A 14,147-nucleotide genomic window follows, 5' to 3' on the forward strand; every position below is an offset into this window, starting at 1 on the left:
ATGCCCGCTTCGGACGGGCGCACCGAGAGATGAGGCATCGCCCCCCGGGCAGCTCGGCAGCCCCCTGCCCGGTACACCCAGCGCCGAAACCTCCACTGCGCACCGAGCCCGGGCAGTTCCGGCCCGGTTCTCGGCAGCGGCTCTCGCCCCGCCGCCCCGGTCCCGCACGGGCTGGCACCGGAGCAGGGAGCATCGGCGGTCCCGTCGAACCGCGCTGCAGTTTCGGCTGTCTCCGCAGCGGGAGCATCTGCCGTGGGTCGGCCACCGGCGGGTCCAGAGGGCGGCCGGGGGCCCGATTCCCAGGGGCCCGGTTCCCCACGGCGTCCGTGCGCCGGTCGAGCCGAGCCCGGATCTCCAGCACGGGGGCTCCGGGCTCCCGCCGCGCCCGTCGGGTCCCTCCAAACCGGCAGCGCTCGGCCCCGGTTGCCGCAGCCCCGCACGAACTCTCCCCGCGGCTGGTGCCTTTAGGGGTGACCGGTTCCCCTCTCCCCTACCCGGTCCGCCGCCGCTGCCTTACCTCCTGCTTACAGCGCTGGGCGGCTGCGCTCCGGTCCCGGTGCCGAGCTCTCCGGTGTCTCGGTGTCCCGGCTACGGCCCGGTTCTGCGCGCTCCGGGAGCTCCCGCGGCGGAAAGCGGCCGCCGGTGCGCGGCGGAGCCGGGGCAAAGCGAAAGCTCGGTGCTGGCGGCGTCTTGGCGGGCCGGCGGGCCCCGAGCCGAGGGGGTTAAACCAGGAGCCTCCCCTTACCTTCAAAAAGTTAAAAATGTCTGGAGCCTGCATCTCTTAAAGGGGCGGTGCTGGCTGCAAGGAGTCTTGGCACCGGCTGCGAGAAAGGCTGGTCAGGGGCGTGAGTTCCCCTCCACCAGCACCAAAACATTGCAAAAAAAGGCAGAGCGCCCCACACTTTAGATAAGGACAATTAGCCACCAGCGAGCCCCTGCAGACAGCGAGTTAATTAGGGGTTTCCTGCTCTCCGGCATGCCCTGTCCCAGCTCCTGCCCCCCCGGGCTCTTAGCCCTGATGGCACCTGGGCTGGCCCTCATGGCCACCTTCTCGCTGCCCTCCCAGGCCGGGGACAGGAGAGCGCTGCCGGTGGAGAAATCTCCAGGTGTGAAGGGAAGGACTCTCATTCTCCTTGATGTCAACACCAAGAGCCCTGTCAGGATAATCAGTGAGAATTTCCTCTCCCTGCAGCTGGACCCCTCCATCATTCATGATGGCTGGCTCGATTTCTTAAGGTAAGGCAGGAGCCCCCCGGCGCCCTCCCCACGCCGCCCGCGGGGCGCCCCGGCGGCCTCAGCCTCCCAGCCCCGCCGGGCTCCGCGCTGCTGGCGGCGCTTGTTGTGACGGAGGGAGCGAGGCCATGGTTTCCATTAAGATGCACATGTTTGCAATGGAGAAAGCATTTCGGAGACTTATCAGTTATGACTGAAAAAATGTCGTGCTCCCCTCGCTCCAACAACCGCCCCTCTTAAAAAAAAAAAAAAAAAAAAAAGCACAACATGGGGCCGAGGCAGCACAGGGGAAAAAATAATATATAAATAAACAACCAGCAGCAGGAACGGGGCCGCCTGCCGAACCGAGCCGAGCCTTCCCCAGGTCCCGACGGGCGGAGAGCGGGGGTGTCGGTCAGGTCTTCAGAGCCCGCCGCTCCCCGGGACTTCCAGCCCCGCGCTGGGGGCAGAGCCGGGCTGCAGCTGCGCCGAGCTGCCGCGGCCTGGAGGCGCTGGGACGGCCAGAAAGCCCCTTCCCTCCCTGCTGGGTAAGTCGGGGAGGCAGAGCGGGGCTCCGCACGCCCGCTCCGAGGGTCCCGTCGGCCGCCTCCTCCGCCTCGCTGCGCTCCTCCGTGCCCGCGGGACGGTCCGGCACGGCACGGCACGGCACGGCTGCGGGAGCGCACCGCTGCCTCCGCCACGCCGCTGCACTTGTCCGGGGGGTACCGGGAGGGGGGCACAGCCGGGTCCCACCGACCTCCAAGCCGCCACCAGGCGGGGCGGCCCCGCTCCCCCTCCGCACCGTTTTGCCGGCGCAAAGTCCCGCAGCCGGGCGCAGCTGCGGGGGTCCCCGCTCCGCGCCGTGCCGGGCCGTGCTGTGCCGTGCCGGGCAGGGCGGCCGAGCCGTGGCGAGCCCCGGATCTCCGCGGCCAGCGGGCCGGTGCGGATGCGCGTAGGGCCGGGCCGTCCCGCAGCCCCCTCAGCCCCCTCTCTCCTCTCCCCAGCTCCCGGCGGCTGGTGACCCTGGCGAGGGGCCTGGCCCCCGCCTTCCTGCGCTTCGCGGGCAAGAGGACGGACTTTCTGCAGTTCCACAACGTGAAGAACCCGGCCAAGAGCCGCGGCGGGCCCGGACCCGATTACTACCTCAAGAACTACGAGGACGGTGAGCGGCGCCGCGGGCCGAGCCGAGCCGGGCCGGGCCGTACGCGGGGGGCGGGCGCGGCTCCGGGGTGTTCCGGGGGGCTGCGGGCACCGTGCGGCCCCGCTCCGCCTGCCCGGGCTCCGTGGCACCGGCAGCGCCGTGCGCCCAGGCGGGGCCGTGCCGTGCCGTGCTGTACCGTGCTGTGCCCGGGCGGTGCTGCCCTCCGGGCACCGTGCGGGGGATCCTCCCCCTTCCCTCCCGTTGCCGGAGTATCCGGCGGGGGCCAGTCCCGGGGAACAAAAGGCCCGCAGCGGGGAGCGGGGCTTTCCGTGTCCCCCCGGCTCCTTTCGCTCCCGCACGGCACCGCAAGCCGCAGAGGGACCGGACGGTCCCCGGGTCACCGCGGGTCGCGCCCCGCTCTGCCTCTGCACCGCCCTGCCCGGAGCCTGCGGTGCTCTCGGGGATCCCTGCCTTTCCCCGGGGACCCCGGCGTCGTTCCCGTGTTTCTCCGCCCGGGGCTCCCCGCCGCACAACCGGGCTCGGTGGCGGCTGGGCCGCCCGGTCCCCGCCTGCCGCCGCCGCTCGTCGGTGCCCGGTGGGGTCGTTCCCCGTCCAGCCCGCCGTGCCACCGCGGCTCTGTCCCAGATTCACTCGCTCCCGGCTTTCCTCTGCTCCCTTCCTCCCCGCTCTCGTGCCCTCCTCCCCGGCGGCTCTGCAGCTGCACAAAAGTTTTTCACCTTTTGTGGCCCTTAATTCGCACAAAGGAACTTGGTAGAAAAGTCAGGGCCGAGTCTCCATCCTCAGGCATTTATTTTAAGAAGCAGAATACCATGTCCGCATGCAAGAATTTATTGATTTTTCTCCGTTGCCTTTTTTAAAAAAAAAATAAAAATAAAAATCTTACTTATGACTTAGAAAAATTAGCTGAAGATATTTCCATAAGTAATTTTGAAGGCCAATTAATGCCAGACAGATCCCAGTGGGCAGTTCTGTGGAACAGAGGAAGTTTTGCAGAGATCTAGTCAGCAGCACAGTGCTGAATGGAAAAAGCAGATGCGTTTGCCAGTTTTCTGATGGCTCTCCCTCCCGCTGTTCCCCCTCATAACGTCTGATCTCGGCGAGGTGAGCGTCCCTCTAGTCCCACACACAGGCAGGTGGGTAAGTCTGTGTGCTCCTTCTTTTGCCTGGTCTCTGACCCGGAGCAGTCCCGATGTTATAACTTGTTTTACTTTTCCTTCTCGTAACAAATCTCCCGTGAAGGGTTTGTTGTAAGCTTTGCCTACTGAGATGAACTTGTGGAGCAATTGCTGACCAACCCTGCCGCAGCCACCTTGGATAGGAGGAATTAAGTGTAGCGCATAAAACTGTGGATGGGATTCATACAAAACATTTGTAGGAATAAATTTTCCTACTTCAGCCCAAAGGTCAATTTTTCAACAACTTGCAGGAGAGAACTTACACTTATTAAATGTCTTCACAACAGCTTTCATGTTAGGGAAGGACTGAAAGCTTTTTTTTTTTTTTTTTTTTTTTTTTCCAGTTAGCCTCGTGGCAATAAAGTTGAAATGTAGCAGTCCTTCAGAATGAAGCTTCTCATAGAAGTTGTAACCACAGGTCTTAACTTTTCATCACTTAAATATGGAACAGAACCATTGCAAATGTGGGTGAGGGAAGGAGGGGACACATGTGGTGTGTATCAAGCATCAGTGTAAATCAGAAAGGTGTGGTAAAAGGGATTTCCTGCCTGGAAGCAAAGCTTTCTTATTTGTTCTTAAGATCTGTGTGCAAACTCCGGGGCTAGAATTGCTAGTAGCTCTCATCTTTTTGTGCTGAGGCTGCACCGAGTGCTTCACTAGAGGGATCCAGTTCTCCAAAATGAAATCCTGATGCCACTGCAGCTCTCTGCCCCACTGTACTGGATCTGAGCAGCCATGTTCTCCTTTCGGAGCGCTGCTCTGGTTTTCGTTCCCTCATCTGTGGCTTGTCCGGGATCTGCTTGGGCTCAGGGCATGCACAAACGTGCAACCCTGCCCTTGCTTCGAAGAACTTGTGAGCTGAGCAGGCAGCACAGAAAAAGATGGCAATCAGTATCTGAGCATGGGGAAAGCCAGCAAGCGCCCTGCTAGTTCCCTTCCCCCTTCCCGAGTTATCTGGGGTGATTTGGGTTGTTTTCTCTGTGCGTGTGCTTTTGTTCGGCCAGCAACTATTTTCTGAAATTTCTTGTCTAAGCTTTAGTGGCATGGGTGCGGGAAAGAATTTATGGGACTTGGTTAGTTAAAAAAGAGAGTGATTAAAAGAAATCTGTGAATGTCTAAGCCTGACACATAACCTTGGTGATTTTTAGTGGTGTGACAAGTCATAGCTCAGTTGTTTTCTGCTTTGAGCAATTGTCTCTTTTCACGTTTGTCCTGTGGGTGCAGACAGACTCCAGGCTTGTGAACCCAGAGCCTGTTCTCTCTTTGCAGCCCCCATGGATGCTCCCGTGCTTTGTGTTTCCACGTGGCCCGCACATAACTGGAAGGGAAGCGCACATCTTATATTCCTCTATCTCCTTGCAGCTGCAACAACTCAGTAATGTGCAGGGCTGAGAGGCAGAGGTGAAGGGCATGTACACAAGGCTGCTCTGAGAACTAGCAAGCACCTTCTGTGAGTGGTGCTCACGCTGCACCTCTGCATGCTCATGCGCTGCCTGAATGCGCTGGCTGGGACATTCATGCAGGCAGCAACAACAGGGCTGCTTTGCAGCATCCTTCATGGATGCTCTGCACAATGGCAATGCTTGCTAGAGTTTGAATGAATCTCCAGGCAGGGATCTTTGCACTGCAAATCCTCCTCTGCTACCCCACTGCCCTCCAGATCAGGTTCCTCACTGCTGCCTTTGATCGTCTTTCAATCCCTGTAGTGCCTCACCTTTCTGATGATCTGAAATTTTCAGAGGTTCTCCCAACTCTTTCCCTCTGTGTAAACTTACATTTATTTCCCTCTCAAACTGTTAAAATCATGCACACCTCCACCTTTTGAAAATTGTCTTTACCTATGTCTTCCTTTGGGTTCACCTGCCTTTTTAATTTTCTCTCTCTCCTATACCCAAAGGGCAAAAATGCACCTTACAGTTGTACCTGGTACTGGTGCTTTGGGTTAGGAAGCACCACCTCCCACCCTCAAACACACGCAGTGACAAACACCAAAGTGTAGCCATTCACTTCACAGAGCTGGATGTTTGTGTAATTTTTGGAGGCTGTATGTCAGGAGTAGATACATTAGGGATCAGCTTAGATGGTACCTTCTTAGGGTGTACCTGGAGGCCCCCTGATGCACAGGTGAGGTGCCAGCACAGGTCAGTCTCCTGCCTTGCCTCCTTAGGTCTGCAGCTTTCAGGCAGGCAAATGCCACTGGAAAATTGTTGGGGTTTGGCACAACAGACCCAGCCTTTAGCAGAGTGCTCTGTAGTACCTTACAATCCTGGTTTCATCTCCTCTTCATGTTCAGCCACCTGAGTGGGGCTGGAACAACTGGGCTCAGGTCCATAACTGATATGGATTCACCAGTGGTAATTTAGTGGTTCAACAGCTTATTCTACAGCCTTGAATTCTTTCCCTGAGAGAGTGTGGGCGAATCCAAGGGTTATAGTGGTTTCTTTTTGCTTGTTTCTAAAGTATACTTCATTTTCCTGCAGTAAAGCATTCCCTTTAGGCTTCGGGGTCATTTTTTTCTTGCACAAATTCTTCCTGGAAGCAAGGACCTGGATGCATTGTAAAATGCCAGGTGTGTATGGCATCCTTCCTTTGTAACCCCGAGCAGCCTCACCCCGCCCCAGACCCGTCATGTCTGGGCAGTTAGGGTAACAGAGCGGTGAGTGATCTGCGGCGGCAGCTTGCAGTGCCCACAGAGAGGGCGTGTGGCAACTCGTTTTGGCGCTGCATATAAAGCTGGCACAGAAATGCCATCACCTGGTGGCAGATTTGTTCATACCTGACAGAGGAACTTGTAAAAGCAGGTGCCTGTGAAAAATGGATTAGGTGCACCCTAGGGCATGGGGTTCCCATTGATGGCAGCATGTCCGTATGTATCCCCTGAACTTTGTGGAATATCACAAGGTTATCTGAATTTTCTGTTACATTAAATCCCTGTGCACAGTGCGCACTGGGTGGCTGCCAACCCGTGTAGCCCATGCTTTGCACAGTCAGTCTCTAAGCCCCCGATATTGGGGTATGACATTGGCCTGCCTGATGTCTGCTTACAATAGAAAAACAGTTTATCGTGTGCCAAACTCTGGTACCAGGAGGTGGGGCTGTACTGGGGACTTTTTGACACTTGGTCAAGAGGTGCAAGGTTTTTGACCCAAGAGACTTGCGTCTCCCTTCAATACAGCTTCTCTCTGTGTGCCCTACTGAGTTTGTTTTTCCTCACCAGCTGTGCTGAGAGTTGTGCTTTGTTAGCTGGAGGTGCTTCTCTCCTGCCACAGGCACACGTCTGATCCCCGGGCAGGTGGTTTGGAGAGCTGGTGTCTCTTCTGTTGGTTCAGCAAGGGGTGCTACAGGTGCCATCCTAATCCTAGAGCCTGTTCTGGAAGCTCCCCGCTGGTGTTATAGCATGAGCCTGGTAGGCTGAGGTGAAGCCTCCTGTCCTCAACTGCCTCTTATTTCGAAGAGAAAGAGACCAGTTTTGGACAACCTGCGGTGACATAAACATTGCTTAGAGTTTCCCTCTGTGCATATGTGCTGTAAAGGAAAACTCAAGGGAAAAAGAGGAGTTTCTTGTAACTGAAATTTTTCAAGATGTGTTGGCCCAAGTGCATGGCCTCTGGGACTTCTTCATCCTTTCACAGCCTACTGGGGGTCTGTGGCTGAGAAAAGACCAAAGGACACTTGCCACACACCAACAGTGTGGCCCTGTGTGGGTCGTGGGAGGGAGAGGGGAAAGGGAGCACATATACATGCTGTAGGTAGTGCGTAGGGAAAGTTTTGGAGCTGAAGTGCATATGGACAACACATTTCAAAAATACTCTCTTAATTGCTGGTAAGTTACTTCCTTCTATTTTATTTCCTTTTTTGGAGAGGATACAGGGCATCTGGAAAAATGGCCAATTACCACAAAAACCTGGGAAAAGACATGTTCCTTATGCCTTCCATACTAGTCAGGAGATTTTGCCATATAGTGCGGGAAACGTTGTGCTGTGCTGTGTAATCCTGGCTACTGGGTTTTGTGGGCATCCTTTCAGTCTGGGATCCACTCCTTCAGACAGCTTTCTATACCTGGCACCGCACCTGAGCTTGGAGGTTTGTTCAGCAGGGGGATTCCACCTTCCACCCATGCCAAGTCTGTGTTGCACAGGCTGCTTCTAGGATGCTGTGCTTTTAGAATATGTGTGAAAGTCTTAGGCATTGTGTTGAAAGGAAGACAGTAAACTGCTAACTGACCTGAGGATTCCTTTATATTCTTTCAGCATAAAATTGGCATCTTCTACCTCCTGCACTTGGGCTTGTTAAAGTTACTCCTTTTGCCAAGTGGCACTTCCCTTCACCTGGACCCCAAGTTCTCAGGGTGAGAACATGGGAATGACTGGTCAAGGATGCAGAGGTGTGTGCCAGCACGCTGCTGCTCCTACCTGCCTGCCCCTTCTGGCATGTTCCTGCTGTCTGCTGGATCTGGAGCCTGAATTTATGTGAAGAGTCAGTTCAGGCCAGACATGAAAGGCAGAGAGGTGATTACACGCCAGCTAGTGCAGCTGCCTTAACCATGTAATGTGTGACTGCAAGTGCTAAGAAAGGAAAGAGTGCAGTGAAAGGTAGGACTGTGGCAGCATCAGTCTTGGTCAGATTAAATTTGACAAAACTGCCTCCTGAACCTGGTGAAGGTCATCCCTAGGGTGTCTGCCACCAGAAGTGTTGGTCCCCAGTGCCTTCCTTTTGCTCTGTGCTGTGTCCTGCTGCTGCTTGCCTTGCTGGCTCTGGCCCCTTTCTGATCATCTGCCAAACCAGCAGAACACTAATTCAGGAAAATAAGGCACCTGTTTTTTCTGTGGATTTAGTGAGCAGGATGATGAGGGTCACCGGGGGTATGAGGACAGCAGAGCAGTGAGGGTTATTGTCTTGTGGCTGGGATTGCCGCCTTGGCTCCACCAGCTCATAAAACTGCTCTGAGTGCAGCAGGTGTATCCCAACGAGCTGAATCATCCTTTTGTCCCCGTAAAAATAAACAAACAAACGAGCTGTCCTTTACTCAAGGAACCACCTTCTGTTTCTGATCTCCCAGAGCACCTGTTTGTCTGCCTGTGTCCCTCGGCAGCTTAGGCATCTGTCCTCTCCGAGCTCACAGAGGAAACAATTGCTTTTTCACCCTCTGAGTGTTTAAAACACAGCTCCTCTGGGAGACTCACAGCAGCTCAGGCATTGCAAACACTCTGTCCCAAAGACCAGCAGATCCTCTGACGGCCTCTGGTGCTCTGGGATTTGCCAGGCTCTTGTAGAAAGCTCCACATCTTGGTGGGAGCTCTGCAGCAGCCTCCTGACTACTGGGTCCCAGGGGCTGTAAGCACGGAGAGAGATCCACAACCTGCTCTGCATGGCGGGGGCTTCTGTGGAAGGAGCCCCCATGCTTAGCTGTTTCCTGGGAAATAAAAAACAGCCACAGAAATCACCTTTCATGAGATAAGGGAGATACCTCTGTGCAGGAGGTGCTTCCAAAGACCGACTGTCTATCTCCATTTTTCTTGTAAAATTTCAAACTGTTTTGCAAGAATTGTGCATGAAAATTGCTTTATAACTGCAGGAAATGGCGCAATCAAACAATGAGATCCTGATTAGTTAGCCATTTGCTGCTATATGGGTGAGACAAAAGATTCCTGTGGTTATATGTTTCATTGTTTCTAATAAGCATCCTAAATTCTCTAAAAAACATTACTTTTTTTTTTTCTTTTTTTTTTTTTTTTTTTTTTTTAAGTTCTGCATTTCCTTCTATGCTACATCTTCTCATGAATTAGAAATAATTCATGCAAAATAATGTGAACAGGGGAAATGCGTGCGACTTCCTATACAACTGGGTTCTAAATTGGCTGTTGCCATTCGTGGAAAATGTTTTGAATTTATTATGGATTGTTCTCTGAATGCACTTAAGGAAGTATAAAGCGAATCACTGTTAGGAAGCATTAGGAAAGAAACCCACTGAGAGCATTCTTAGGCTATAGCACGCTGTGCTATAGTGGGACCACACGAACCCGTGCAAGGAATACATCTGTGTAGGATAAGGTGATGGAGGCAGTCAAAATCACAGCTTTCAGACACAGATATCAGTGTATTTTCAGCTTGGGAAAAATGACTGATGATATGATAAATGTTATGAACTCAGAGGCATGCAGAGAAGACAATTTGGGAATAATTATTTCCTTGCTTTCATTACACAAGAAATAAGGAGCATCCAGCGGAATTATTACATATAAAACAAACAAATATGATTTTTTATATAGTGCGAAATAACTTGTGGAACTCATTGTCAGGGAATTTTCCCATCTAAAGGAAAGGAATGAGACGAATCTGTCAGAGGATTGCCTATTGAAGACAGACACGGTGAGGATGCAGCTTCTGGCTTGAGAAATCTTTAGGCTTTCTACATCGAAGCCGTGCTCCTCATTTCGCAGGCAGTGGGCTCTTTATGACAACTCCGGGAGACCAATCTGAGTTTTAAAGCACTTTTAAAGGCGTTCATTTAAAAAGTAGGTATTCTCTAAGCCCGGCAACCCGAAATGGGTTCAGGTTTTGCCCGGTGCCTGCTGGATTTCTGCCATGAGACCGCTTCTCCCGGCTCGCCCGTCCGTGGGGGGCTGCTCGGGAGCCTCAGCGACTTCACGCCAGCCCCGAGGGCAAGCGGCTGGCTCGGGGGGGGCGCCAGGAGCTCGGCCGGTCCCGGGAGCTCCGGGCGGGGCAGGGGGGAGCTGTCGCGGGGACCGGCCGGGGGGCGATGCTGCGGGCGGCTCCGGGCAGCCGCAGCTCACCTGGCCGCCACACGGGTGTGCTCCCGGCATACCGCATGGAGGCTCCCGGGCCCGGCACCGCGCCGCCGCCGCTGCCGCCGCCGCTGGAGCGGGGACCCGCCGGAGCGGGGCTGGCCCGCAGCGCCCCGTCGGGGCTGCGCCGCGGGGACCCGCCCGGGAGAGCCGCGCCGAGCCGAGCCGTGCTGAGCTGGCCAGGGTACTGACCCGGCCCGGCACGGCCCGGCACGGCCCGGCCCGGCCGCTCCCTCCCGAGGCAGAGCTGCCGGCTTTGGAAACCATTTGGCGTCCTCTGGGGCTCTCACATCTGGAGTTCTTCTCTCTCACTTCTGGCAAGAGACGCTTGGTTTCTTGTTGTGCTGGGTATTTTTCTTCTTCTCTCTTTTTTTTTTTCTTTTTTTTTTTTCCTTTCTTAATTTCATTTCGACTTTTGGTGTTTGTTTTTATTGCTGCTCCACGTTCCAGAAGGCAGTGTCCTGTTTGGGGACTGCCCTGCCCAGCGTCTCCTGGGGGATCCTTCTCCTTCTCCTTCTCCTTCTCCTTCTCCTTCTCCTTCTCCTTCTCCTTCTCCTTCTCCTTCTCCTTCTCCTTCTCCTTCTCCTTCTCCTTCTCCTTCTCCTTCTCCTTCTCCTTCTCCTCGCATCTCTCCCCTTCATTTACTTTCAGACTTGTTGGCCATGGGTCCTTTTCCCTGGGTTGCTCTTGCTGAGGTTTCCCTTGAGTTTTCACAGTGGCTGTGCCCTGCCAGCCCTCTTCCCTCGATGCTGCTGGTCTGTGACCAGGCATTGAGTCCTTTGAGGAGCCCTCTATCCCAGGCATCCACCCAGCGTTTAATCTGCAGCTATGATGAGCGTGGGCTCCACCTCCAGATGTAGGTCTTGGGCAAATCTCTTGGGCCTTTGTGCCTGAGAAGCAGGGACCACCAAATGCCTTTTTTTCTGCTTCTTGCACTTTTGCAGTGGCAGCTTTCTGGGAACCCCATGAAGCTGACCTCCAGAAGAGTGTCCTCACTTTCCATGCCCTTCACACCTCCCCCCACCACATCAGCATTCAGCTTCTGTAAAATAACTGGGGATTTGTCTCAATGGGGTTTGCCATCCCCGTGCTAATTCCTATTACAGCAACTTCACCACCTAAGGACAGGCACCCAAACGCTGCTCCTGCCCCTCATTTCTGGAGACAGTGCATGCAGGGCTGTCCCTTCCCCAGCATGTGCTTGTTGTGACCCGTGGTCCCCAAAGAGAGGGGTGGAGGTGTCACACAGGACTGCTGCCATGTCTCCTTGCACTCTCCAAGGTGCTGCCTTGGCCTCTGACCACAGCGACAGGGCCCAAGGTCCCAGGCCACTGCTTCCTCCTTTTGGGCCCATGTGGGCTGTGGTCTGGGTTTTAGGAGCAGCAAAAGCACGCCTGAGCAGGAGGGCTGTGTTCTTTGAATGTGGCTATGCCACTGCTGCAGGACCAAGAGCTCACATTGGCACCCTGCAGATCTCTCCTTCTTCACAGTTTCTCTGATCCAGGAAGCTTTTTGTCCCACTGGAGGAGACATCAGTCTGCCTTTTCACCAAACCCATCAAAACTGTTCTGGGGTCTTTGCAAACCTCACAGAAATGGCTTGTCCTCTCCAAATCCCCTTGCTGGATCTCCTAGCCTTCAGTTCCTCATCATCTGACAGCAAACAAGTCAGCAGGTTGGCCAGGCTCTTATAGACCCCCATGGCAGGCCTGGAGTCCTGCTCCTGCCTGGTGCGGAGGTGAGCTGAGTGTTTGTCCTGACCCACAAGGCATGACCTGAAGAAATTCCCTCCATCCCTATAGGGGACAAACTTGTTTTGGTCCAACGCAGATAATGTGGCCTCCAGCCTTCCATGTCACCCTCGGAGGGGGTTCTCTGTCAGCCCAAGGCAGAGTTTGGAACCTAGGTTTGCACAGCCTCAGGCTTGACACCTTGAAAGACAGGAGCACAGCTATTGGAAACAGTTTCGGTGTTTCTTGATGTGCATAATGATAATGGAGCTGGAGAATGCATGTGGAGCAAGAAATGTCTCTCTTCTGATGATAAGCTCCTTCGGAAACTTCTAGCTAGATGGGAATTAAACCAAGGAAAGGGCAACCTTGTGACGCAAAGGGTGACCTCATGCAATGCAATGGAAGGACTCCAACTTCCATCATTCCTTATCACTGCTGGCTGCCTAAGGTTTTGTAAGAATTTGGTACAACATATGGTGCCTCTGGATCTGAGCACATTACAGTGTTCCTTCAGCTCAGAAAATGGTCTCAAAAAGACTGTTTTGTACCCCTGCCCTGTTTAGAGACTGGCCACATCTTATTTGATTCTTGTTCTCCCCTGCTATCCCCAGCTTTGCATTTCCCTGGCAGGTGAGTTGTTCTAGGAGAGGGAATATCATGTTCTTATTCCACAATATGACTTTAAAAATGCTCATATGAAGATAAGGTAATTGTTAGGTAAGCTTCCTGCCTTCTGAATTGGATGTCAGGAATTAGAAGTATGTAGAGACCTGTTCAAAGAGCCATGCTGAGTGAACTGCAGCTGTGATAGCTGCAGTGAGGATAGATAGGGCAAGGAAAAGCCTTCTTTGCTGTCTTTGTCAAGCCATAGTAAATGGAAGATGGGGGTCACCAGAACAGGATTTAGTCTTTTCTCATTATTTAGTGTTAAACATACCAGTAACAGCGTCATAATATAAATATTGTTGGGAGACATCTGCACTTTCTAGCAAGGGAGGGGTCATAGTAGTAAGAGCTCAACTGGTAGGCAGGTGATGGATGGAAGGGGTGGAAGGTGGTGTGAGCCTCTTAAAGTCAATGGCTTGAACTTTCCATGGGAGAAAAGGAGACCTGAGCAGAGGAGTTTCACTGGCTAGGTGGATCCAAGGGGTTTGGACCCTTTTTTTTGGGTTGCTCATGCTGAGTGATGGTTGTGTGGCTGTCATGTTGGCTGGTTCTGATCCAAGCGTCTGGTGAAAATGGAAGCTGAGGTTTGGCCATCTCCCTTTTTTCTTTCCCTTTTGCTGTAGACATTGTTCGCAGTGACATTGCCCTGGATAAGCAGAAAGGCTGTAAGATCGCCCAGCATCCTGACATAATGTTGGAGCTACAGAGGGAAAAGGCAGCTCAGATGCACTTGGTTTTGTTAAAGGAGCAGTTTTCAAACACATACAGCAACCTCACACTAACAGGTAAGGCTGCAAGACCAGCTCTGGAGCCAGGAGCTGTGGCTAGTTCTTGCTAACTCACAGGTGTGTTAAAACCCTCGGGTGCTTCACCTTGGTACGAATCAGCATCTCGCTGGCTGCCTTCCTTTCTGACCACGATTACTGGGTTCTGGGAGGGAAAGGTTCTGCAGGAAATTATGGTGGACTCATAAGGCCTCTGCAGCTGGCACCTCTGCAGACACTCCAGATTTGGTGCCTCTGGACAGAAGGTTTTCCGCAGTCTGACCTAAGCAGAATACCACAGCACGTGAAGTGCTGGAGAAATCTCCCTGCTAACTGTTCGTGTCGGTGGGGCTGCAGCAATTACTAAATTTGGAGTCCTTTAAGCTGCAGCTGATTTTTTTATTTTTTTTTTCAGAGCATGCACTTTGTGTGAACCCAGTAAATATTAAAGAGCAAATATAAAGGGATAATGGCCCAGACAGAGCTGAGAGGATACTCTTTTTCTGGCAACTGTTTGTATTATCCAGGGAACACAATCTCAAAGGATGGAGGAGACTGCCACATTTTGGATACACATTTAATGGTGCTTGTAAAGGACTGATGTCTTCAGGCAGTGAGTGGGCAGAAGGA

At 53.5% G+C, this 14,147-nt stretch overlaps 1 protein-coding gene across 1 annotated transcript in view; it reads left to right on the forward strand.

The window, feature by feature from the left end:
- Nucleotides 1-1,039: 1,039 nt before the first annotated feature.
- HPSE2 (heparanase 2 (inactive)) overlaps nt 1,040-14,147 on the forward strand; it is a 96,689-nt gene continuing 83,581 nt past the window's right edge. Inside the window, exons 1-3 of the mRNA XM_032191208.1 lie at nt 1,040-1,236; nt 2,217-2,374; nt 13,377-13,538. Coding sequence (XP_032047099.1) covers nt 1,040-1,236; nt 2,217-2,374; nt 13,377-13,538 — 517 coding nt within the window. The remainder of the gene's footprint in view (nt 1,237-2,216; nt 2,375-13,376; nt 13,539-14,147) is intronic.

Source organism: Aythya fuligula, chromosome 7 (genome assembly GCF_009819795.1).
Source record: "Aythya fuligula isolate bAytFul2 chromosome 7, bAytFul2.pri, whole genome shotgun sequence".
NCBI classification, from domain to species: Eukaryota; Metazoa; Chordata; class Aves; order Anseriformes; family Anatidae; genus Aythya; species Aythya fuligula.